At 38.3% G+C, this 24,778-nt stretch overlaps 1 protein-coding gene across 1 annotated transcript in view; it reads right to left on the bottom strand.

Moving 5' to 3' along the window:
• LOC112316790 (ankyrin repeat domain-containing protein 26) overlaps positions 1-24,778 on the bottom strand; it is a 187,305-nt gene that overhangs the window by 129,228 nt on the left and 33,299 nt on the right. The window contains exon 11 of the mRNA XM_071221352.1: positions 16,245-16,304. Within this exon, the coding sequence (XP_071077453.1) occupies positions 16,245-16,304 (60 nt within the window). The remainder of the gene's footprint in view (positions 1-16,244; positions 16,305-24,778) is intronic.

Below are 24,778 nucleotides of genomic sequence, written 5' to 3'. Positions count from 1 at the left end.
AACTAGATGACCTTATTCAGGAAAAGCATATGATGTTAAGAAGATAAACATTTGTAAAATATACTAAACTGATATAATTCAATAATGCAGACCTACACAGAACTTCTGAAATTTTGAAAATAAAAACAAAAATGGGGAAAAATAACAAGGGATTCCATTTTTCCATTGTACATTTCAAAGTCTGTTTCAACAAAATACCATTTTACAAATATATGCAAGTATTTCTGGGATATTTTAGTATAAACATTTTAAGTTTAATGAAAAAATTTAATAATAAAATACCAATTCACAATTTAGAAAAAGATTCTTTTAAAAATTAATTTTAAAAGGCAAGTTTTAAATTGTAGAAGAGAAATGTTTATGTAATTATAAAATTATGAGGCATTTTTAAGTCCCGTTAGAATGTATGAAGGAAATATAAACCCTGCTTTAAAGTTCACATGGTTTTCTCACTCCCCTGTCAATAGCACACTAATGGCTCTGATTGCCTGTCTTCTCCTTATAGAATGATACTTAAAGATGTATAAAAAAATCTATAAAAACTAATAAAACTATGATTACCCAAGTTGAAGATTTAAAGTCTTCAAATATATCTATGATTATCGAGGAGGGCTGAATGAAAAGGGGACTAAAAAATCAAGTCACCAGGATGTCTGAGATTTAGATATGAAAGAATTTTCATGTTTCACAGCTATGAATACCAAAGATAATAAGCTTTCTTAGGAATGATAGGAAATGCACCCATTCCTGAAGATGTCTTATAAAGTAAAAATCATCTTTCAGAGATAATTTTGTATATTCCATTGGTAATCTTTCCTTGTTATTTGATAACAGCAAGCTTTTATATCACAAAAAAAATCAGAAATTGTGATTTCATTCATTTGATACTTGCATATGTGTCCATGATGAAACCACATTTGGTTCTGCCATCCCACTCCATCTCCATTCACATTTCATGCCTTCCTGTGCTTTCTTCCTTTCTTTAGTCTCCCATTCCTGAGCAATCCCTAGAGTGAAGCACTGTGATAGACACGCAGAGAGCACGGAGAGGGAGTCTGTGTGCCCTCCCAGTCCTGCTCACCTGATTCTGTCCTGGAGCATGGCGCACACTACAGCTTGGAGACATTCCATGTATCATTGTTTACAATGGCTGTCCATCCATACAGGACCAAATAAATAACTCATGTGACTTCTCCACAATATAAATCTTTGCAGCAATTGAACCAAAGTGGTCACTTAGAAACAGTGCTAACTGAGATGTTTTAAATGAGCCCAGTTGATGGTTTTAAATTATAAAACATGATCTCATCTTAAGGAAAATGCTTTTAGTTTTTCCCATTAAGTATGTTAGTTGATGATGTGTTTATTATGTTGAGGTGTGCTCCTTCTATTCTCACTTTGATGAGAGTTTTTATCATAACTGGGTGCTGGATTTATGAAATGCCTTTACTGCATCTATTGATATGATCATATGATTTTTATCCTTCTTGTTTTTATTTGGTATAACATGTTAGTTGATTTGTGGATATTGAATCTACCTTGGATCCCAAGAATAAATCCCGCTTTATCATGGTGTATAATCTTTTAAATGTATTGCCAAAATTGGTTTGCTAACATTTTTATTGAGGATTATTACATCTCCATTCATCAGGAATATTGGCCAATAATTTCCTTTTTTGAAATGCCCTTGCTTGGTTTTGGAGTCAGGATAGTGCTGGCATCATAAAAAGAGCTTGGAAGTCTTCCTTCCTCTTGAATTTTCTGGAATAGTTGTGGAAGGATAGGTGTTAGCTCTTCACTGAATGTTTGGTAAAATTAACCTGTAAAGCCCTCTAGTCCAGGATTTCTGTTTGTCCAGTCCAAGATTTCTGTGATGTCGATTGTCATTTTTCTTTTATTTGTGATTTTATTTCTTTGAGTCTTCTCTCTTTTTTTCTTGAGTTTTATAAAAGGTTTATCAATCTTGGTTATCCTTTCAAAGAACCAGCTGTTGATTTCACTGATATTTTGTTTTTTTTAAAACTGTACTTCATTTATTTCCACTCTGATCTTTGTTATTTTATTCCTTTTACTCACTGTTGCCATTTTTATTTTTCTTTCTCTAGTTCCTTTAGGTGTAACTTTGAGATTTTTCTTGTTTCTTGAGGTGCACCTGTATTGCTATGAATTTTCAATTTGTCTCAAGGTACTATATCTTTTATTCCTTTCTTGTCTTATTGTTAACCCATGAATTGTCTAGTAGCATATTATTTAGCCTCCAGGTGTTTGTGTATTTTTCAGTTTTCTTCTTGTAATTTGTGTTAGAAAAATATGCTTGATATCATTTCAATTTTTAAAAAGTTATTGAGACTTGTTTCATGGCCTAAATTGTAGTCTATCTTGGAAATTGTTCCATGTACTTTTTTAAATGTATATTCTACTCCTTTGGGGTGAAATGCTCTAAAAATATCAATTAAATTCATCTGGTCTGATGTGTTATTTAACGCTCTTTTACCTTGTAGATCTTCTCTCTAGAAGATCTTCCCATTGATGTGAATGGGTATTAAAGTCCCATATTATGACTGTATTACTGTTGATTTCTCCCTCTATGTCTATCATATGCTTTATATATATAAATATATATATATGTGCATAAATGTTTACAAGAGTTATATCCTCATTGCATCGATCCCTTTATCATGTAATATCCTTCTTTGTCTCACACTATAGTCTATTTATTTTAATTTATTTATTTAAAGAAAGGGGAAGGGAGGGAGAAAGAGAAGGAGAGAAACATCAATGTGTGGTTGCCCCTCATGTGTCCCCAACCAGGGACCTAGGCAGCAAGTCAGGCATGTGCCCTGAATGGGAATCGAACCGGCAACCCCTTGGTTCACAGGCCTGTGCTCAATCCACTGAGCTATACCAGCCAGGGCTTCTTATTGTAGTCTTTTTAAGTCCATTTTCACCTTTTATTCAGCATGGTATTGGAAGTTCTACTTACAGCAATATGACAAGAAAAAGAAATAAAAAGCATCCACATTGGAAAGGAAGAGGTAATACTGTCATTATTTGGAGATGACATAATACTATACATAAAAAATCCAAACAATTCCACCAGAAAACTACTAGAACTAATGAATGAATTCAGTAAAGTAGCAGGATCCAAAATTAACATTCAGAAATTAGTTGCATTTTTATACATTAATAATAAACTACCAGAAGAAATTAAGAAAAAAATCTATTTAAACTTGCATCAAAAAGAAATAAAATACCTAGGAATAAATTTAACTAAGGAGGTAAAAGACCTATACTCAGAAAACTATAAGACAGTGGAAAGAAAAAAAAAAACTGAAGAAGATACAAATGCAAGCCTATACCATGCTCATGGATAGAAACAATTACCATCGTTAATATACCCAGACTACCCAAAACAGTCCAAAGAGTCAATGCAGTCCCTATCAAAATACCAATGGCATTTTTTACAGAACTAGTACAAATAATCTTAAAATTAATATGGAACAACAAAACACCTTGTATACCACAGCAATCTTAAGGAAGAAGAACAAATTTGGAGTTACCACACTACCTTCTACAAACTGCACTGCAAGGCTATAGTTAGTAATCAAAACATCATGGTACTTGCATAAACAGACACAAAGGCCAATGTAACAGAACAGACTGCTAAGAAATAAAGCAATGCCTATATGGACAATTAGTACATGAAAAGAGAGTGATATTTCCAGTAAAAATTGTGGTGTAGGTAGACATAAAATGCCTCTTTGCACAACCACAGGAAAGTTACAACTAAAATATAGGACAACCATCACTCGGCAATGTCAGAAATTGAATTGAATGGAAGTCTGACAACTACGAAATAAAAGAAACCACATCCATCTAGACTGGTAGGAAGGGTGCAGATGCAGAATACGCTGGCCCAACACCCACATGGATAAAAATTGGGAAGTATATCTCAAGAGTGAGGAATCCAAGACCCATACCAGGCCCCCCAGTGCAGGATTCCAGTGTCAGGAAGGTAAGTTCGCATGAATTCTGGCTGCAAAAACCAGCGGGGATTCAGTCAGTGGAAGAAACTGCTGGAGCTCCAAGACATTCGTCTTAAAGAACCCACACACAGATCACCTACTGAGACTCACTCCCTCTGAATTCCAGCACCCAGGTAGCAGTTTTGAAAACCACTAGTGGTATACAGGGAGAAACTGAAGTGTCTGGCATCAAGGCAGGGAGAGGCAATTGTCCCTTTCTAAACTCTCCCCCTAAAGAGCCAGCCAACTGGTGCCATGTCTGAGACTGCATCAATCTGGCTAACACTGTTTGACACACCTTGGAGATACCCAAAGGCTCTGCTCCACCCAACTTATGGAACCACCCAAGCTGCTTTTCCATATGAATGGCTAGTGTGGCTCCTGAATTCTATTACAGAAGCAACAGCTGGCTTCAGTAACCCCTAGTGACAGCCAGATAAGGGTCACAGCTTGGCTTCTACTGGGAATCTCTAAGCCCAGCACAAGTAGCAGCCAATCAGAGTACTTTACACATAAGCAGGGTGCCCTGGGCAAAACAAATGTGGGAGCTACCCTTGACCTACACCACCTGGGAAATGCCAGAACCTGTGCGCTCAGTGCAACTACAGACCACATCAGAGCACCACCACCCAATCCCTGAAGAGCTGATCCTCCATGGAGGGCAGAGGTTGGTGGTCAGTAATCACCACCAGTCCTTGAAGCTGACTGGCCTGGATAAATCCCTCGCACTGACCTTCCAACAGTAATTAAAGCTCAACTAAAGAGGTGGATGTACTCTGTCCACACAGAGAGTGCACCTCGAATACCTGGTATGGGTGACTGGGGAGACTGTACACTGGACCCTACAGGACACCTACTACATTAGGCCATGCTACCAGACAGAGACTCATAGCAGCTCTACCTAGTACACAGAAACAAACACAGGGAAGTGGCCAAAACGAGGAGACAAAGAAACATGGCCCAAGTGAAAGCACAGATCAAAACTCCAGAAAAAGAGCTAAATGAAATGGAAATAAGCAATCTGTCAGCTGCAGAGTTCAAAACACTGATTATAAGGATGCTCTGAGAACTTATTGAGGATCTCAACAGCATAAAAAAAAGATCCAGTCAAAAATGAAGGATGCAGTAATTGAAATGAAGAACAATTTACTGGCAAACAATAGCAGAGTGGATGAAACCAAGAATCAGGTCAATTATTTGGAATATAAGGAAGCAAAATGCTACTCTGCAGAACAAAAAGAAGAAAAAAAGAATACAAAAAGCCCCACCAAGGATGGCCCTAACTGGTGTGGTTCAGTGGATTGAGTGCCAGCCTGTAAAGCAAAAGGTCACTGGTCCAATTCCCACTCTGAGCACATGCCTGGGTTGTGGGCTGGGTCCCAGGTTTGGGGTGTGTGAGTGGCAGCCACACATTGATGTTTCTCTCCCTCTCTATCTCCCTCCCTTCCCATCCCCCTTTAAATAAATAAATAAAATCTTTTTTTTAAAACCAAGCATGTTGTAAGGAGCTTTGGGAGAAGTTCAAGCATCCAACATTCACACCATAGGGGTGCCAGGAGAAGAGAAAGAGCAAGAAATTGGAAATGTATTTGAAAAAATAGTAAAAGAAAACTTCTCAAATTTGGTGAAGGAAATAGACATGCAAGTGCAGGAAGCACAGAGAGTCCCAATTATGATGGATGCAGAGACCCACTCCAAGATACATCATAATTAAAAGGCCAAAAGGTAAAGATAAAGAGAGACTCTTAAAAGCAGCAAGAGAAAAGAAGTTAGTTACCGGATGGTTGCCATATGGGAAGGGGATGTGGGGGAGTGGGTGAAGAGGTGAAGGGATTAAGAGATACAAATAGATAGTTACAAAAAAGCCATGGGGATGTAAAGTCCAGTGTAGGAAGTGTAGTAGCCAAAGAACTTATACTCGTGACCCATGGACCAAGCAATGATGGGGGGATATCCTGAGGCAGTAGGGGGTCCTTGGTGGAGGGGAGCCAAGGGGGGAAAATCAGGAAAACTGTAATGGCATAATTAATAAATATAATTTTTAAAAAAGAAAAGAGAGCAAGAATGTACAATAAAGGGAAGACAGTCTCTTCAGAAAATAGTGTTGAGAAAATTGGACAGATATCTGAAAAAAAATAAATCAAACTAAACCATCTTTTTATACCGTACATAAGAATAAACTCAAAATTGATTAAAGACTTAAATATAAGACCTAAAACCATAAAACTTCTAGGAAAAAAACATAGGCGGGAAACTCTACCATTACTCTAAGTAATATTTTTTATGATACATCTCCTCAGACAAGGGAAACAAAAGAAACATGAACAAATGGCACTACACCAAACTGAACTGTTTTTACAGCAAAGAAAAACATCAACAAAACAAAAAGACACTCTACTGAATGGGGGAACATATTAACCAATAATACACCTATTATATCCAAAATTCATAAATAACTTATACAGCTCAAGACCCAAAAAACCAACTAATCTAATTTCAAGTGGGCAGAAAACCAGAACAAACATTTCTCCAAAGGAGACATACAGATGGCAAAGAGAGATGTGAAATGCAGCTAAATGACACCAATCATCAGAGAAATGCAAGACCACAATGAGAAATCACCTCACATCTGTCAGAAAGGCTATCATCAATAAATCAAGAAAGACTAAGTACTGGTGAGGATGTGGAGAAAAGGGAACCCTTGTGCACTGTTGGTGGGAATGCAGATCCAAGCAGCCACTATGGAAAACAGTGTGGAGTTTCCTCAAAAAATTAAAAATACAGTTGGAAGATGGCAGCGAGTTAGGTGGGATCTTTACCCACTTGCTCCTGTATCCTACTGGGACACCTAGCCAATCTTCTGAAGAACAGAGGGAATAGCGAATGGCATCCCAACTCATATGAACTTTGGAAATCAAAGATTTCAGGGGACATTAAAAAACAGATGGTAAGGAAATTTTGTAGGTGGACAGGAAGGTCACTGGGCCCTGGAAGCTGGGACTGCAGCGCAGTGGCTGAGGTCCTGGTCCCTGCTGCCGTAGGAACTTTGGAGGACAGCCAGGTCAGAGATTTTAACTTCAAAGCTCCCTCCCCTCACAGAGCAGGGAAGCCAGTCCCACCTAGGAGAAACCTGGATGCTTGAAGTTGCTGGGGAGATAAAGATGCAGTGGGAGACACACAGCAGAGGGCATTACACAGCTTGGACTGTGGTCGCTGGCTCAACAGTACCAGAGAAACTGGGGAGCAGGGAGACACCTGGAGATGGGAGAAGAGTTGGGCCGCAACTGACCATAACCCAGAGAGTCTTGGGACTGGTCAGAGAGTTGGGCTGTGTGAAAAGCCAGGCAATTCTTAAAAACAGCAGCCTGCAACCAAGGGAATTTCACTCAAAAAGAAAACGGTGTGCAGCCACTGTGCAAGGATATCTCCTGCGAAGTAGCTGGCCAGTGAAGGAGGAGGAGGAGGGGCGCCACATGGACTGGTCAGAGGAGGGTAATAAGGGCTCAGAGAGTTAGCAGCCCCCAGGGACACCTAATTTAACAGGGAACTAACCTGCTGGGAAGGGACTTTGACAGTGCATAGCACTCAGGCCAGCAAAGAGGGAGGAGGAGGGGTGTCAGTGGTTCCTAATCAGTGCACCTCACGGGTGGCACAACATGGTGGATTAAAGGCACAGGCCTGGCTCAGATGGACTGGGTGGGGCAGTGCACTGGGGACCTGGGCTGGAGGCTGGGCAACTGTGAATATTGCAGCCCAGCCCTAGCCTCCATCCTCACAAAACCACAGGAAAGAAAAAAAGCAAAGCCCAGCCATCCAGGAAGACCAGCAGAACTGGCTTGGCAGGTTTAAAGTCAGTAGGAGGTATCCCCCGCCCCCAAGTGTGAGACAATAAGACCTGGACCTGTGAAAGGACCAAAGACTGATCCAGAGAGAGAACAGAAGGCTAATACCAACAACTGAGAAACAGAGACAAATTTAACTTTGCTAACCTATAGAACTTGTATTTTTTTTATTATTATTCTTACATTATTTTTCTTTACATTATTTTCCTTACGTTATTATTATTCTCACATTCTTTTATTTTATTATTATTTTTTATTTCTCTTCTTTCTCTTTAGTTTTCTTCATTTTATTTGTTTGTTTAATTACAATGTTTGACTGGTTTTCTTTGTTCTCCCTTTCACGTTGCATTTTAATTTTTCTTCTCTCACTTCACTCACATTCCAATAACACATTACTCTTGGTCTTTTAATTTCACTAGTGTGAGAAGTATTCTTCTTATTCAGATCTTATATTTCTTGTCATATTATTGTTGTTCCTGTATTATTATAAATAATTGTTGTTCCATATTATTGCAAATCCTACACAGCACCCCTCCCTGGTCTTGGCCCATTTCACTATCTTCCTGAGCTTTGTTACTGTTGTGATTAACTCTATTCTCTTGCATACTACGCCTAGTTTCTATCCTTTACTCTAACTATATCTCACCATCTAACCTTGCACAAGACTTCCATTTTCTGGAATCAGCTCACATTCTTTCTCCCCTATAACAAGAGTCTTATCTCTTTTTCACCTTTTACAAAAAGTTGGCTAAAATATCGCGGTTATTGCTGTATGTTTTCAAAAGATATCCTATCTGTTCTCTACTTGTTGGTACTTTAAATCCCATAGAATACTCTCTCACGGTCTTATTCCATTTCTCCTTCACCCTGCCACTGATTACATACAAGATAAGGTGGGAGTTGTAAGCACCAGTAAAACCACTGGAGGAGAGAACCCACCAACAAAGGAACCACCAACAGGTAAAACTCAAGTACAACAAGAGAGCCCACACATGGAAGAAAGGGAAACCCTAGAGTATACAGCAAAGGAGAAAAAAAAAGACCACACCACTGAATCCCATAGAACTCCTACCACAGAAGATCACCCTCCAGAGACAACTAGAAAAGCAGAACATCAGGAATCACAGAAAAAAAACAAAACAAAAAGAGTCATCTAAAATGGGGAGACAAAGAAAGAACCTTCAATCAAAAGGAATGGAAGATTCCCCACTAAAAGAGCTAAATGAAATGGAGGTAAGCAAACTATCAGATATAGAATTCAAAAGAATGGTTATAAGGATGCTCAAGGAACTCACAGACACTACAAGGAACTGAGTGAGAACAACAACAGTATGAAAAAGGAAATAAAACTATAAACAAGAGCCAGGAAGAAATGAAGAATACAATTTCTGAAATAAAAAATATGCTAGAAGGAATTACAAGCAGGCTGGTTGTAGCAGAGGACCGAATCAGTGAGCCAGAAGACAAGGTAGAAAGAAATACGCAGGAAGAGCACATGCATGAAAAATGACTCAAAAAATATGAATATAGCTTGAGGGAACGGCAAGAAAACATGAAATGAAACAACATTTGAATCATAGGAATACCAGAAAGAGAAGAAAAGAAGCAGGGGATAGAAAACCTGTTTGAAAAAATAATGGCAGAAAACTTCCCCAATTTGGAGAGAGGAAAAGCCACACAAGTTCAGGAAGCCGGGAAGTCCCAATTAACATGAACCCAAGAGGCCTACTCCAAGATACATCATAATTAAAATGCCAAGTTTTAAAGACAAAGAGAGAATCTTAAGCAGCAAAGGAGAAACAAGAAGTAACATACAAGGGAGCTCCAATAAGGCTAGCAGCTGATTTCTCAATAGATACACTAAAGTCCAGGAGAAAATGGCTAAAATATTCCAAGTAATGAAAAGCAAAGGCCTGCAACCCAGACTACTCTTACCAGGGAGGCTCTAAATTAAAATGGAAGGAGAAATAAGGATTTTCCCAGACAAAAGAAGGCTGAAAGAATATTCCTCCAGCACTGCAATATATGCTAAAGGGAGTGCTATAAGAAGAGGAAGAAATAGAGTGAGAGAGAGAGGAACACAGGTACAAAGGGGAAAAAATGAATAAATACCTATCAATAATAGCCTTTAATGTGAATGGATTAAATGCTCCAATCAAAAGACATAGGGAAGCTGAATGGATAAGAAAACATGACCCACATGTATGCTGACTACATGAGACCCACCTGAGAACAAAAGACCTACACAGACTGAAAGTGAAGGGTTAGAAAAAAACATTCCAAGCAAATGGACAGGAGAAAAAGCTGAGGTAGCAATACTTATATCAGACAAAAAAATACTTCAAAACAAAAGCCATAAAGAGACACTGAAGGACACTTCATAATACTCAAGGAAAGAACTCATTAAGAAGACATAAACATTGTAAACATATATGCACCCAACATAGGAGCACCCAAATATATAAGGAAAATCTTGAAGGACTTCAAAAAAGATATAGACAGCAATACACTTATACTAGGGGATTTTAACACCTCACTGTCAAAAATGGATAGATATTCCAAACAAAATATCGACGAGGATATTGCAGCATTCAACAGTGCCCTAGATCAAATAGATTTAACAGATATGTATATACAACCTTTCATCCCCCCAAAACAAATTACGCATTCTTTTCAACTGCATATGAAATATTTTCACAGATAGATCACACGATAGGACACAAAACAACCCTCAACAAATTCAAGAAAATTGAAATCATATACATTTTCTCTGACAACAAGGGACTGAAACTATAAACCAAAATCAAGGAAAAAAATTCAAAAACACTCAAACTCATGGAGATTGAATAGCATGCTATTAAACAACAAATGGGTTAAGAATGAGATCAAGGAAGAAATCAAAAAGTTTCTGGAAACAAATGAAAATGAACACACAACAGTCCAAAACTTATGGGACACAGTGAAGGCAGTCCTGAGAGGGAAGTTCATAGCAATACAGGCCTATCTAAGAAAGAGAAACATTTCAAATAAATAACCTAACCCTACATCTACAAGAACTGGAGGAACAACAACAAACAAAGCCCACAGCAAGTAGAAGGAAGGAAATAACCAAGATCAGACCAGAATTAAATGAATTAAGAGACTAAAACAACAATCCAAATGATCAATAAATCCAGGAGCTGATTCTTTGAAAAGATAAACAAAATCAACAAACCTTTAAGTAGACTCATCAGGAAAAGAAGAAATAGGACCCAAATAAACAAAATCAAAAATGAAAGAGGAGAGATTACAATTGATACCACAGAAATACAAAGGATTATAAGAAATTACTACAAACAACTATATGCCAAGAAACTTGAAAACCTGGGTGAAATGGACAAATTTCTATAAAAATATAATCTCCCAAACCTGAATGAAAGCATGAACAGACCAATAATAGCTGATGAAATCGAGGCAGTGATCAAAAAAATGCTGGCACACAAAAGCCCTGGACTGGATAGTTTCACAAGACAATTTTACAAAACATTTAAGGAAGAGCTAACCCCCATCCTTCTCAGACTATTTCAAAAAATACAAGAAAAGCAAAGACTCCCAAAATCTTTTTATGAAGCCAGCATCATCTTAATTCCAAAACCAGAGAAAGAAGCAACAAAAAAAGAAAACTACAGGCCAATATTGCTGATGAACATAGACACTAAAATCAATAAAATATTGGCAAACTGCCCCCAGCAATATATTAAAAAGATGATACAACATGATCAAGTGGGATTCATCCCAGGGATGCAAGGATGGTACACTATTAGCAAATCAAAAAACATAATACATCACATAAACAAAAGGAAAGACAAAAATCACATGATCTTACCAATAGATGCAGAAAAAGCATTTGATAAGGTATAGCACCCATTTAGAATAAAAACTATCAGCAAAGTGGGAGTAGAGGGGGCGTACCTCAACATCATAAAGGCCATATATGAGAAAACTACAGCCAACATCAATGGGCAAAAACTTAAAGCTTTCCCACTAAGATCAGGAACAAGACAAGGATGTCAGCTTTCACCATTTCTATTCAATATAGTATTGGAAGTCCTAGCCACAGTGATCAGACAAAAAAGAGAAATAAAAGGCATCCAAATTGGAAAGGAAGAAGTAAAACTGTCACTGTTTGCAGATGACATGAGAGTATATATAGAAAACCCTATAGACTCCACCAAAAAACTACTCGAACTAATAAGTAAATTTGGCAAAACAGCAGGGTTCAGAATCAAATTCAGAAATCAAAGGCATTTTTGTACTCCAACAATGAAAAATGAGAATCAGAAATCAAGAAAAATATCTCATTTGCTATAACAACCAGAAAAATAAAATACCTAGGAATAAACTTCACCAAGGAAGTGAAAGACCTGTACTCAGAAAACTACACAACATTGAAGAAAGAAATTAAGAAAGGCACAAATAGGGACTTCCGGCCAAGATGGAGGTGTAGGTAGACACACTGTGCCTCCTCACACAACCAAAAAAAGGACAATCACAATTTAAAAACAAAAAACACCCAGAACTGACAGAAAATCGAACTGTATGGAAGTCCAACAACAAAGGAGATAAAGAAGAAACATTCATCCAGACCAATAGGAAGGGGAAAGACAGGCAGCCAGGCGGAGAGGACTAGCAGCAAGGCAGTGGCTGGTGGACCCAGAGAGGTGGCGGATTGTGGAGCAGGGTGGGCAAAGCTGCAGCTGGCCGGCAAGGCAGCAGCTGGTGGACCAGATGACAAACCCCACAACCCAGAGTTCCAGCATGGGAAATAAAGCCTCAAACCACTGATTGAAAATACCTGTGGGGGTTCTGGGGGTTGTGGGGGTTGAGGCGGCAGCGGGAGAAACTTTCAGCCTCACAGGAGAGTTCATTGGAGAGACCCACAGGGGCCTAGAACGTACACAAACCCACCTACTGAGGAAGCAGCACCAGAAAGGCCCACTTGGATTGTGGGTAGCAGGGGAAGTGACTGAAATCCAGCAGAGAGTGCAGCAAGCGCCATTGCTCCCTGTCGGAACCCTCCCCCACATACAGCATCACACTGCAGCCACGAGTGTTACCCCGCTGTGGTGAGCACCTAAGGCTCCACCCCTTTACAGGTGCACCAAGACAAAAAAAGGCCCAAATGAAAGAAGAGATCAAAGCTCCAGAAAAAATACAACTAAGCAATGAAGAGATAGCCAACCTATCAGATGCACAGTTCAAAACACTGATAATCAGGAAGCTCACAGAATTGGTTGAATTTGGTCGAAAACTAGATGAAAAAATGAAGGCTATGCTAAGAGAAACAAAGGAAAATGTACAGGGAACCAATAGTGATGCGAAGGAAACTGGGACTCAAATTAACAGTGTGGACCAGAAGGAAGAAAGAAACATCCAACCAGAAAAGAATGAAGAAACAAGAATTCAAAACAATGAGGAGAGGCTTAGGAACCTCCAGGACATCTTGAAACGTTCCAACATCCAAATCATAGGGGTGCCAGAAGGAGAAGAGGAACAACAGAAAACTGAAAACTTATTTGAACAAATAATGAAGGAGAACTCCCCTAATCTGGCAAAGCAAATAGACTTCCTGGAAGTCCAGGAAGCTCAGAGAGTCCCAAAGAAGCTGGACCCAAGGAGGAACACACCAAGGCACATCATAATTCCATTACCCAAGATGAAAGAGAAGGAGATAATCTTAGAAGCAGCAAGAGAAAAGGACACAGTTACCTACAAAGGAGTTCCCATAAGACTGTCAGCTGATTTCTCAAAAGAAACCTTACAGGCAAGAAGGGGCTGGCAAGAAGTATTCCAAGTCATGAAAGGCAAGGACCTACATCCAAGATTGCTCTATCCAGCAAAGCTTTCATTTAGAATGGAAGGGCAGATAAAGTGTTTCTCAGATAAGGTCAAGTTAAAGGAGTTCATCATCACCAAGCCCTTATTATATGAAATGTTAAAGGGACTTTTCCAAGAATAAGAAGAAGATCAAAACTATGAACAGTAGAATGACAACAAACTCACAACTATTAATAACTGAGCCTTAAAAAAATACAAAAACAAAAACAAACTAACCCAACTAGAACAGGAACAGAACCACAGAAATTGAGATCACATGGAGGGTTATCAGCAGGGGAGTGGGAATGGGAGAGAGGGGGGAAAGGTACAGGGAATAAGTAGCATAAATAGTAGGTAGAAAATGGACAAGGAGAGGGTAAGAATAGTATAGGAAATGGAGAAGCCAAAGAACTTAAGATGTGTGACCCATGGACATGAACTAAAGGGGGAGGAATGCGGGTGGGAGGCTGTGTGCAGGGCAGAGAGGAATAAAGAGGGGAAAATTGGACAACTGTAATTGCATAATCAATAAAATATATGAAAAGAAGAAAAAGAAATACCATATGATTTTGTTAATAGTGGAATCTAAAGAACAAAAATGGAAACAAAGAAAACAGTAACACTCATGCACACAGTGAACAAACCGAAGGGCTGCCAGATGGGAGGGAGTGGGAATAAATAAAAGACGTGAAAGGAATAGAAAGTTATGAAATAGTCACAGGGATGTAAAGTATAGCAAAGGAATATGATCAATAATATTGTAATAACTATGTATATTAACATAGTTAATACTAGTGGGTACTAGTATTATGAGGAAGATCTCTTTATAAATTATATAATTGTCAGACCACCATGCTGTACATGAAACATATATTAAATAACATTGAAGGTCAACTGTAATTTAAACATTAAATATAAAATAAATTGTAACATTAACTTAGTTTAATTAATTGATTGATTAATATCATAACGGTATTCTTTATTTACTGAGGTAAAGTTCACAAAACACAAAATTAAACTTTTCAAAGTGAAAAATTCAGTAGCATTTAGTACATTCACAATATTGTGCAACCATCTCCTCTAGTTCCAAAATATCTTCATCACCCTAAAAGGAAACCCCATTCCCATTAAACAAATACTCCTAGTTCCTCCCATTCCCAGCCCCAGGCAACACTAACTTACTTTCTGTCTCTATGGATTAACTTATTCTGGATACTTCATATAAAAGGAATCATACAATTACAAATAATTTTTAAATGAATCTCTAAGAAAAAATGAATTTATATTTTTTATTTAGGAGTACTTCCATTTAAAATTCATTTCTCATTTAATGAACAGAAATTAAGAATCCCATATGCATTATCACAATTTTTATTTTAATTCATTAACAAATAAAAAAATACTTATTTATTTTCTATCTTTACCAGAAAAAGAAATCTAAAACCCTATCCAGATTATGCCAAACAGTAACATAAGTTAATTTAGAAATGCGTTAACTATATAGCAAACAGTAAGATGTTGGAAACAAGAAAAAGAAGGGCAAAAATTCATAATTCATAATAAATCTGATAAGACCTAAAACAGATTTCAATTTGCATTATTTATGAACACAAGTTTTGCTAAATAAAATATAAGACATCTATTTATTAAACTTAAAAGTGAGGATTTAAAAAAACACTTCAAATTAAAACTTTAATAACTAAAAAATGATGACAATTAAATTTCCTTCAGTTCTTTGTAAAAATCAGCTATTAAGTAATTCAGGAGTGTTGAACATTTTTTTCATTACCTGGGTTTCTTAATTTGCACTTACAATTATTTCTATCATATGTCATAAAACGGTGAGTTCCTGCCCTCACGTAAGTCTCCTATTTTTGTTGTGTCTTTATAATAATCTCTTCATCTTGACAATCTTATTAAATCTTTATTTTCATCTTTCTCTTCTTACATGGATTTTTCCCCTTCATCCTCTTCATTATCGTCACATTCATCTACCTGTTCTTTCCAGTAACTTTCAACGTTTTCCTTCCATTAGGGCATATGTAAGACATGTTTATATATACCCACTAACCTGTATAAATCCCAATCTTGTAGATATATTGCCCTTCTTATTATATTTGTTTTTTATTATGATCTTGAGGACTTCCATTCCTTTCTAGGGTCCTTCTCATTACTATATAAGGATCAGGGGTATGGTATGTGAAAAATCACGGGGGGAAAACATTTAAAATAACAATATAACTTTCCTTTGTAAGATCAATGACTGCTAAGGAGCTTTTAGAAGAGGTTCAAGTGACCTCTTCTAAAGAAAAGCCCTGGAGTTTTTCTGATGTGTTGGGGTTTCAATCACATCTGCAGTTTCACTATTAAAAGTATTGTCTTCCCATAAGGTCCTATTTTCTGGTCTCACAATGGCATATTTTGCTTCTGCTATAGTAAAACAAAGTAAACAATTTGTGACAATCTCCATAACTGCAAACCAGTGAATAACACAAGAACAGACAGTCTTCAAATAGCTTACTGTTTTCGGGAATCGTGGAAAACCAGCAAGTAGCTTTGCCAAGTGTGGATTCATGGGCTTCTAGAATAAAAATCATATCATTAAGTATCAAATTTGACAACAATGATAATATTCACATTATGTGATCTCACACAAAAGTGGAATCATTCAGAGGTAAACTCATATCCCAGTTCTGCCACTTACTAACTTCCATCTTCTCGTGGTGTGAGGATTATGAGAGATGACATAGTAAGCCCTGAAATGTTTCTTTACCTCTAAATGAATATTATCCAAATACTATGATATCCATTAGATTATAAAATGTATTCCTAGGTAGTTTAGAGCACTATTGCAAAAAACTAACATTAAGAAATTTAAGTTACTTATTTGTTATATTGTGTAATGTGTTTGCATGATTTATATTTACATGAATTATCTCTCGTGTCGCAAGAGTTTGAGAGTTTAGTTTTTAGTTGTATTTAGATGGGTTGGAATTACAAACAGTAGAAAGTTGCTTCTATTCTGTTTACCAAAAAGCTAAGAAGAAATTATTAAATTTAGGTCCCTCCAAGAAAGAGAAAAGAATAAAGCTGTGGGGCCACATACATACTAAATAGAAAGCCATGATCATAAATATGTTCACAATGGGGACAGACAGAGATGGACTGAAAAAACAGACATTACTGCAAGGAAAAAATTAGGGGGGAAAATGTAGGGGAAGAAAAAGAAAAGAAAAAAGTGAGATAAAATCAGTTAATCAAGCATAAGCCTAAGACAAGAAATAAGAAGGAAAGCATAAGTACAACATAATATGTAGAGAAAAATATATACAATTTCAGTATATATGAATATATTTATAATATGAATACATTAGTGTTATTAGAAATATACTTTGAACAAAGCCTCCATTTTATACATATTTTATTATATTATTATTAAAATATAACATTTTATAAAACTATAAATATGCTATATGTAAAGTATAAAAACCTCCATTTCATATATTTTATTATATATTAAAATACATACAATTTTATAGAACTATATTAAGTATATGTAAATGTGTTATTTTCTATAAAAGCATATAAAATTTTAGAAATAAATTTATTACATATGAAATATACATAATGTATGGATATATAAAAAATACATAAAATAGAGGCTTTTGTTCATAGTATATCCCTAACAATACTGATTTGTATTATTCTATAAGTATTTCTTCTTATATACCACTGTATTAAATTTTTTAATTTTGTCATTATAAAGTAAGTCACTTGATTATTTGAAGATGGTCATCCATGACAACTTGAAAGCTGTAAATTTTTACTGGAGCAAGAAATAAAAATAGAAAAAAAATGTTCCTAACACATCTGCTTTCCATTTGGAGAAAGAATTGCTCGTCAGAATTCTAAGGAGAATTGTATGACTTGAAAAGATATATTTAAAGGAACATGAGATGGAGCTATGAAAAGCTTAAAATTTTAATCTAAAGTTATAAGCTCACAATTGAAGAAAGCTAAAAAAATATACCATAACCCAGTTTCTACATTATCACATATTTCTCATTTTTTCTTATTTATGACAAATTTCCTCAACATAACTCAATTGAATTTGCCGTATTTCTAGAAATCCAAATAATTTAATCAGTATATTGGATGCCTAATCTATCCATTAGGCATCAGTTCCTTACACCGTACTCCATTTGTCTGTTTTCTTATACACATTCAAGAATATAAAAAATGCTTCTTACATGCAAGACCTTATTCTAGGGCTCCAGGAGATGTATGGTTATGTTTCCTAACCTCCACTAGCTTTTAGTGAAGCAGGAAATTTAAAGTGAATGTTTAAATAACTATAATATTAAAACATCTGAAATTCGAACATTTAAAAGGTGATACATAACACTGGGTAACTATTTTTTTAATATAATACAAAAATTGATTTCTTGGCTTCAGTCAGGATGGCCAGGAGTAGGTAAGTGCTGTGCTCGATCCTCCCATGACTACATCAAAATTATAATTAAATTGTAGAACCACCACCCTTGAGAACCAACTGAAGATTAGCTGAACAGAATTCTCATAACTAAGAACATCAAGAAGTCACACCAAGAATGGTAGGAGTACTTCTGGTCAAGAAGGAGGCATAGGTAAACACAGCTCACCTCCTCACATGACCACATCACTCAGAACCATCAGAAACCAAGTTAATGGAAGTCCCACAACTATGGAATTAAGGAAACCACACTCAACCAGACAGACAGGAGTGGCAGAGATGCAGAGACACTGAATGGGCAGGTCCCACACCCACATGTGGTGAATAAAAATTCTGAAGGGACATCTCCGGAACAAGCCAGGACCCCCAGCCCATGGTTCCAGTGCCAGGAAGATAAGTTCCCATAACATTTGCCTGCAAAACCCAGCAGGGACTGAGTCAATGGAAGAGATTTCTGGAGTCCCAAGAAGTTCCTCTTAACCCACACATGGACTTATTCAGACTCACTTCCTCTGAGCTCCAGCACCAGGGTAGCAGCTTGACAGGCACCACAGGCATACAGGAGGAATTGACATGTCTAGCATCAAGGCAAGAGCTGAGGACAGCTTTCTCCCAGTCAGAAAGGAGGGCAGAACCACTGTTCCTTTTGCGAACCCTCTTCCAAGAGACACAGAGCCAGCAGGCAGGAGCTATATCTGAGACTCTGTTAACCTCACTAACACTGTTTGCCCGCCTTGAAGATTCCCTGAGGCTCTATCTCACACAACTTACAGCCTACCCAAGCTGCTTTTCCATATGAGTGGTTGGTCTTGGCTCATGCTTCCCAACTTCCTAAACCCTCTCAAACAAGCAACAGATCTCAGTGAGCCCCCAACCCCCATACCTCTTCTGAAGTGGCTTCAGGCCTGGCAGTAGCAGTAGCCAACTGAGGTTCATGGCTTGGCTTCACCCCAGGAACCTCCAGGCCAGCACAAGTAGCAGCCATCTGCAGATTACTCTGTAGCTCATGCAGGGCCCTGGGCAGAACACAGGTGGGGGCTGACCTTGGCCTACACCACCTGGGAAATGCCAGAACCTGTGCACTCAGTGGACAGCTACAGACCACATCAGAGCACCACCATCCAATCCCTGAACAGCTGATTCTCCATGGAGGGCAGAGGTTGGTGGTCAGTAATCACCACCAGTCCTTGAAGCTGATTGGCCTGGATAAATCCCTCCTATTGACCTTCCAACAGAAATCAAAGCTCAACTGAAGAGGTGGGTGTACTCTGTCCATACAGAGGGTGCACCTCGAATACCTGGCGTGGGTGACTGGGGAGACTGTACACTGGACCCTACAGGACACCTACTACATTAGGCCATGCTACCAAGACATGGACTCGTAGCAGCTCTACCTAATACACAGCAAGAAACACAGGGAAGTGGCCAAAACAAGGAGACAAAGAAACATGGCCCAAATGAAAGAACTCCAGATCAAAACTCCAGAAAAAAGAGCTAAACAAGATGGAAATAAGCAATCTGTCAGCTGCAGAGTTCAAAACACTGATTATAAGGATGTTGAGAACTTACTGAGGACCTCAACAGCATAAAAAAAGATCCAGTCAGAAACAAAGGATACACTCATTGAAATAAAGAACAATTTACTTCGAAACAACAGTTGGTGAGTGGATGAAACAAAGAATCAGGTCAATTACTTGGAACATAAAAAAGCAAAAATTACCACACAGAAGAAAAAAAATGAATACAAAAAACCCAAGGATGTTGTAAAGAGTCTCAGGACAACTTCAAGTGTAAAACATTCACATCATAGGGGTGCTAGAAGGAGAACAGAAAGAGCAAGAAATTGGAAAACTACTTGTAAAAACAGTGAAAGAAAACCTCCCTACTTTGGTAAAGGAAATAGAGACACAAGTCCAGAAAGTCCAGGAAGCATAGAGAGTTCCAGACAAGATGGATGCAGACACACACTCCAAGACACATCATAACTAAAAGGCAAAAGGTAAAGATAAAGAGGGAATCTTAAAAGCTGCAAGAGAAAAGCAAAGGAATTCTCAAAAGAAACTATACAGGCTATAAGGGATTTGCAAGAAATATGCAAAGTCATGAAAAGCCAGATCCTACAGAAAAGATTGCTTTACCCAGCAAAGCTATCATTCAGAATCAAAGGGTGGATAAAGAGCTTCCTAGACAAGAAAAAACTAAAGGAGTTCATCAGCACCAAACCACTATTGTTTGAAATGTTAAAGAGACTTATTTAAGAAAAATAAAGACATCAAAATTACGAATAATAAAATGTCAATAAAACATATCCACCACCAACTGAATCTAAGAAACAAATTAAGCAATCAAGAATAACAGAGACAGGAGAACCAAGATGGAGGCGTAGGTAGACACACTGCGCCTCCTCACACAACCAGAACTGACAGAAAATTGAACGGCAAGGAAGTCTGACACCAAGTAGATAAAAAAGGAACATTCATCCAGACCGGCAGGAGGGGCAGAGATGGGCTGCAGGGGCGGAGAGGACTCACGTTGCCGTGGCGGGACCGAGACTGGCGGAGTGTGGGACAAACGGGGCAGGCAGTCTGACCACTAGCAGACCCTGCAGCCCTACATTCGCACACAGATAAACCAAGAGGGCCGGACTCAGAGTGGCGGAGAACGGGGCCGTGGCCTCAATTCGCGAAGGGCAGGAGAGCGAAGCAGACCGCGTAACCCAGGGCTCTAGCACAGGAAAATAAAGCCTCAAACCTCTGATTGAAAACACCTGTGGGGGTTGGGGCAGCAGCAGGAGAAACTCCCAGCCTCACAGGAGAGGTCGTTGGAGAGACCCACAGGGGCCTAGAGCATGCACAAGCCCACCCACTTGGGAACCAGCACCAGAGGGGCCCAGTTTGATTGTGGGTATCGGAGTGAAAGATTGAAATCCAGAGGAGAGTGAGGCAGGCGCCATTGCTCCCTCTCAGCCCCTCCCCCACGTACAGCGTCACAGCACAGCAACCAGCGTTACCCTGGCCCTGGGGAACACCTAAGGCTCCACCCCTTAAAGTAACAGACACACCAAGACCAAAAAAAAAAAAAGGCCCAAATGACAGAACACTTCAAAGCTCGAGAAATAATTCAACTAAGCAGCGAACAGATAGCCAACCTATCAGATGCACAGTTCAAAACACTGGTAATTAGGATGCTCACAGAATTGGTTGAATTTGGTCGAAAACTAGATGAAAAAACGAAGGCTATGCTAAGAGAAACAAAGGAAAATGTACAGGGAACCAATAGTGATGGGAAGGAAACGGACTCAAATCAACGGTGTGGACCAGAAGGAAGAAAGAAACATCCAACCAGAAAAGAATGAAGAAACAAGAATTTGGAAAAATGAGGAGAGGCTTAGGAACCTCCAGGACATCTTGAAACGTTCCAACATCCGAATTATAGGGGTGCCAGAAGGAGAAGAGGAAGAACAAAAAATTGAAAACTTATTTGAACAAATAATGAAGGAGAACTTCCCTCATCTGGCAAAGGAAATAGACTTCCAGGAAGTCCAGGAAGCTCAGAGTCCCAAAGAAGCTGGACCCAAGGAGGAACACACCAAGGCACATCATAATTCCATTACCCAAGATGAAAGAGAAGGAGATAATCTTAGAAGCAGCAAGAGAAAAGGACACAGTTACCTACAAAGGAGTTCCCATAAGACTGTCAGCTGATTTCTCAAAAGAAATCTTACAGGCAAGAAGGGGCTGGCAAGAAGTATTCCAAGTCATGAAAGGCAAGGGCCTACATCCAAGATGACTGTATCCAGAAAAGCTATCATTTAGAATGCAAGGGCAGATAAAGTGTTTCTCAGATAAGGTCAAGTTAAAGGAGTTCATCATCACCAAGCCCTTATTATATGAAATGTTAAAGGGATTTATCTGAGAAAAAGAAGATAAAAAATATGAACAGTAAAATGACAGCAAACTCACAGTTATTAACAACCATACCTAAAACAAAAACAAAAGCAAACTAAGCAAACAACTAGAACAGCAACAGAACCACAGAAATGGAGATCACATGGAGGGTTATCAGTAGGGAAGTGGGAGGGGGAGAGAGGGGGGAAAGGTACAGAGAATAAATAGCATAAACGATAGGTGGAAAATAGACAGGGGGAGGGTAAGAATAGTGTAGGAAATGTAGAAGCCAAAGAACTTATAAGTATGACCCATGGACATGAACTATAGGGGGGGAATGTGGGAGGGAGGGGGTGGGCAGGATGGAGTTGAGTAAAGGGGGGGAAATGGGACAACTGTAATAGCATAATCAATAAATATATTTTAAAAAAAAAAAGAATAACAGAGACAGAATCATGTCTATGGAGAGCATTTTGATGGTTGCCAGATGGGAGGTGGGTTTGAGGGGATGGGTGAAGATGTAAGGGGATTAAGAAGTACAAATTGGTTGTTCCAAATAGCCACGGGGATGTAACGTACAGCGTAGGAAGTAGAGTAGCCAAAGAACTTATTCTCACAATCTATGGACATGAGCAATGGTGGCGGATTGCCTGAGGTAGTAGGGGGCACTGTGTAGAGGGGGGCAAAGGGGGAAAAAGAGGATAATTGTAATGAAGATAACTGTAATAGCATAATCACTAAAATATAATTTAAAAAAGACTGGTAGGATGGGCAAAAAAATGTACTTGTCCTACACCTATGTGTGTCATTTAAGAATTGGCAGGAATATCTCTGCTGTATCAGTCTCTCAATGACTGAAGTGCCCCAGCCCCACAATGGGTCCCCCACATTAGGTTCCTTACCCTAGAATACTAGTGCTGGGAAAAGGAGTCCCCTCAGCACCTGCCTTTGAAATTAAGCAGGAATGCTACCCAGTGAGACAGAGGGCTGTTGGAGTTTCAGGTGTTCCTCTTAAAAAGTCCACACACAAACTTACTGACTGACACACTTACTCTGAATTCCAGGGCTGAGCAGCGGCTGGAAAAACATCACGGCCATATAAGGGGAGGAACTGAATTGTCTGGCTTCAGGGCCAGAGCTGCAGGAAGAGCTTGCTCCACCATCTTGTTCCTTTGTTTAGGCCTCTCCACACAAAGCTAACAGGTGCAGTTGAACTTGAAATCTGATTCTACATCAAACTCCCCACACCCCAGTGATTTCCTGAGAACACATCACAGCCTATTCCATGCACAGGCCAGGACCTCTCTGTGTGGTTGTTATTTTAAATTGTTGCCCTCAATTGAGGTAGTGTGGCCGAGCAGTCTAAGGCACTGGATTAAAGTTGTTGCACTCAGCCCATGCTGTGGACTTCCCTAAAACCTCTCAAAAATCCACAAACTCCAAAAAAGATGAACCCAAGGAGAACCAAACCAAGATAGCAAAATTAAAGTGACAAAGGTTAAGGACAAAACAAAAGAAAAGAATCTTAAATGCAAGAAAAAAGCAGTTAGTTACCTGCAAGGGAGTGCCCATAAAACTGTCAGCTGATCTCTCAACAGAAACTTTGCAGGCCAGAAGGGGTTGACACAAAATATTCAAAGTAATGAAAACCAAAAACCTACAACCAAGATTAATCATCAAGGATATCATTTAGAATCAAAGGAGAGATAAAGATGAGAAATAAATTAAGAGTTCATCACCACTAAACCAGTATTACAAGAAATGTTACAGGGACTTCTTTAAAAAGACAAAATATATAAATAAAAAATAAAATGGCAATAATAGTATAACTACCAATAACTACTTTATTTTAAAATATATTTTATTCATCACACTATTACAGTTATCCCTATTTTCCCCCTTTGCCCCACTCCACCTGGTACTGCCATTCCAATACAGGAAGACCTGTATTGCTATGAAATTCCCTCTCAGCACTGCCTTTGCTATGCCCCATAGGTTTTGGACTGTTGTGTGTTCATTTTCATTTGTTTCCAGAAACTTTTTCATTTATTCTTTGATTTCATTGTTTACTCACTCATTGTTTAATAACATTTTATTCAGTCTTCATGTATTTAAATGTTTTTATGTTTTTTCCTTGAGATTGGTTTCTACTTTTAAGCCACTCTGATCTGAAAAGATGCTTGCTATGATGTCAATATTCTTGACTTTGTTGAGGCTTGCTTTGTGCCCTATCATATGGTCCATCTTTGAAAATATTCCATGTGCATTTGAAAAGAATGTATATTTTGCCTCTACAGGGTAAATGAGAACATTTACCATATATATATATATCACTTAAGTCAATTTTATCTAGAGTGTCATTCAGTGCCATAATATCCTGTCAATTCTTTGTTTGGAAGACCTATCCATTGTTGACAGTGGGGCGTTAAAATCCCCTACTATCAATGTGTTGCTATCCATATCTTTCTTGAAGTCTTCCAAGATTTTTCTTATATATTTGGGTGTTCCTGTGTTCGGTGCATATATGTTTAAAATGTCTATATCTTCTTGATGGATTCTACCCTTAAGTATTATGAAGTGACCTTCTCTGTGATTTTTTATGGCTTCTGTTTTGAAAGCCAATCTATTTTGACTGATGTAAGTATTCCTACCCTGGCTTTATTTTCCTGTCCATTT

This window comes from Desmodus rotundus, chromosome 4 (genome assembly GCF_022682495.2).
Source record: "Desmodus rotundus isolate HL8 chromosome 4, HLdesRot8A.1, whole genome shotgun sequence".
NCBI lineage: Eukaryota > Metazoa > Chordata > Mammalia > Chiroptera > Phyllostomidae > Desmodus > Desmodus rotundus.
This window is presented reverse-complemented; position numbering and strand designations above follow the sequence as displayed.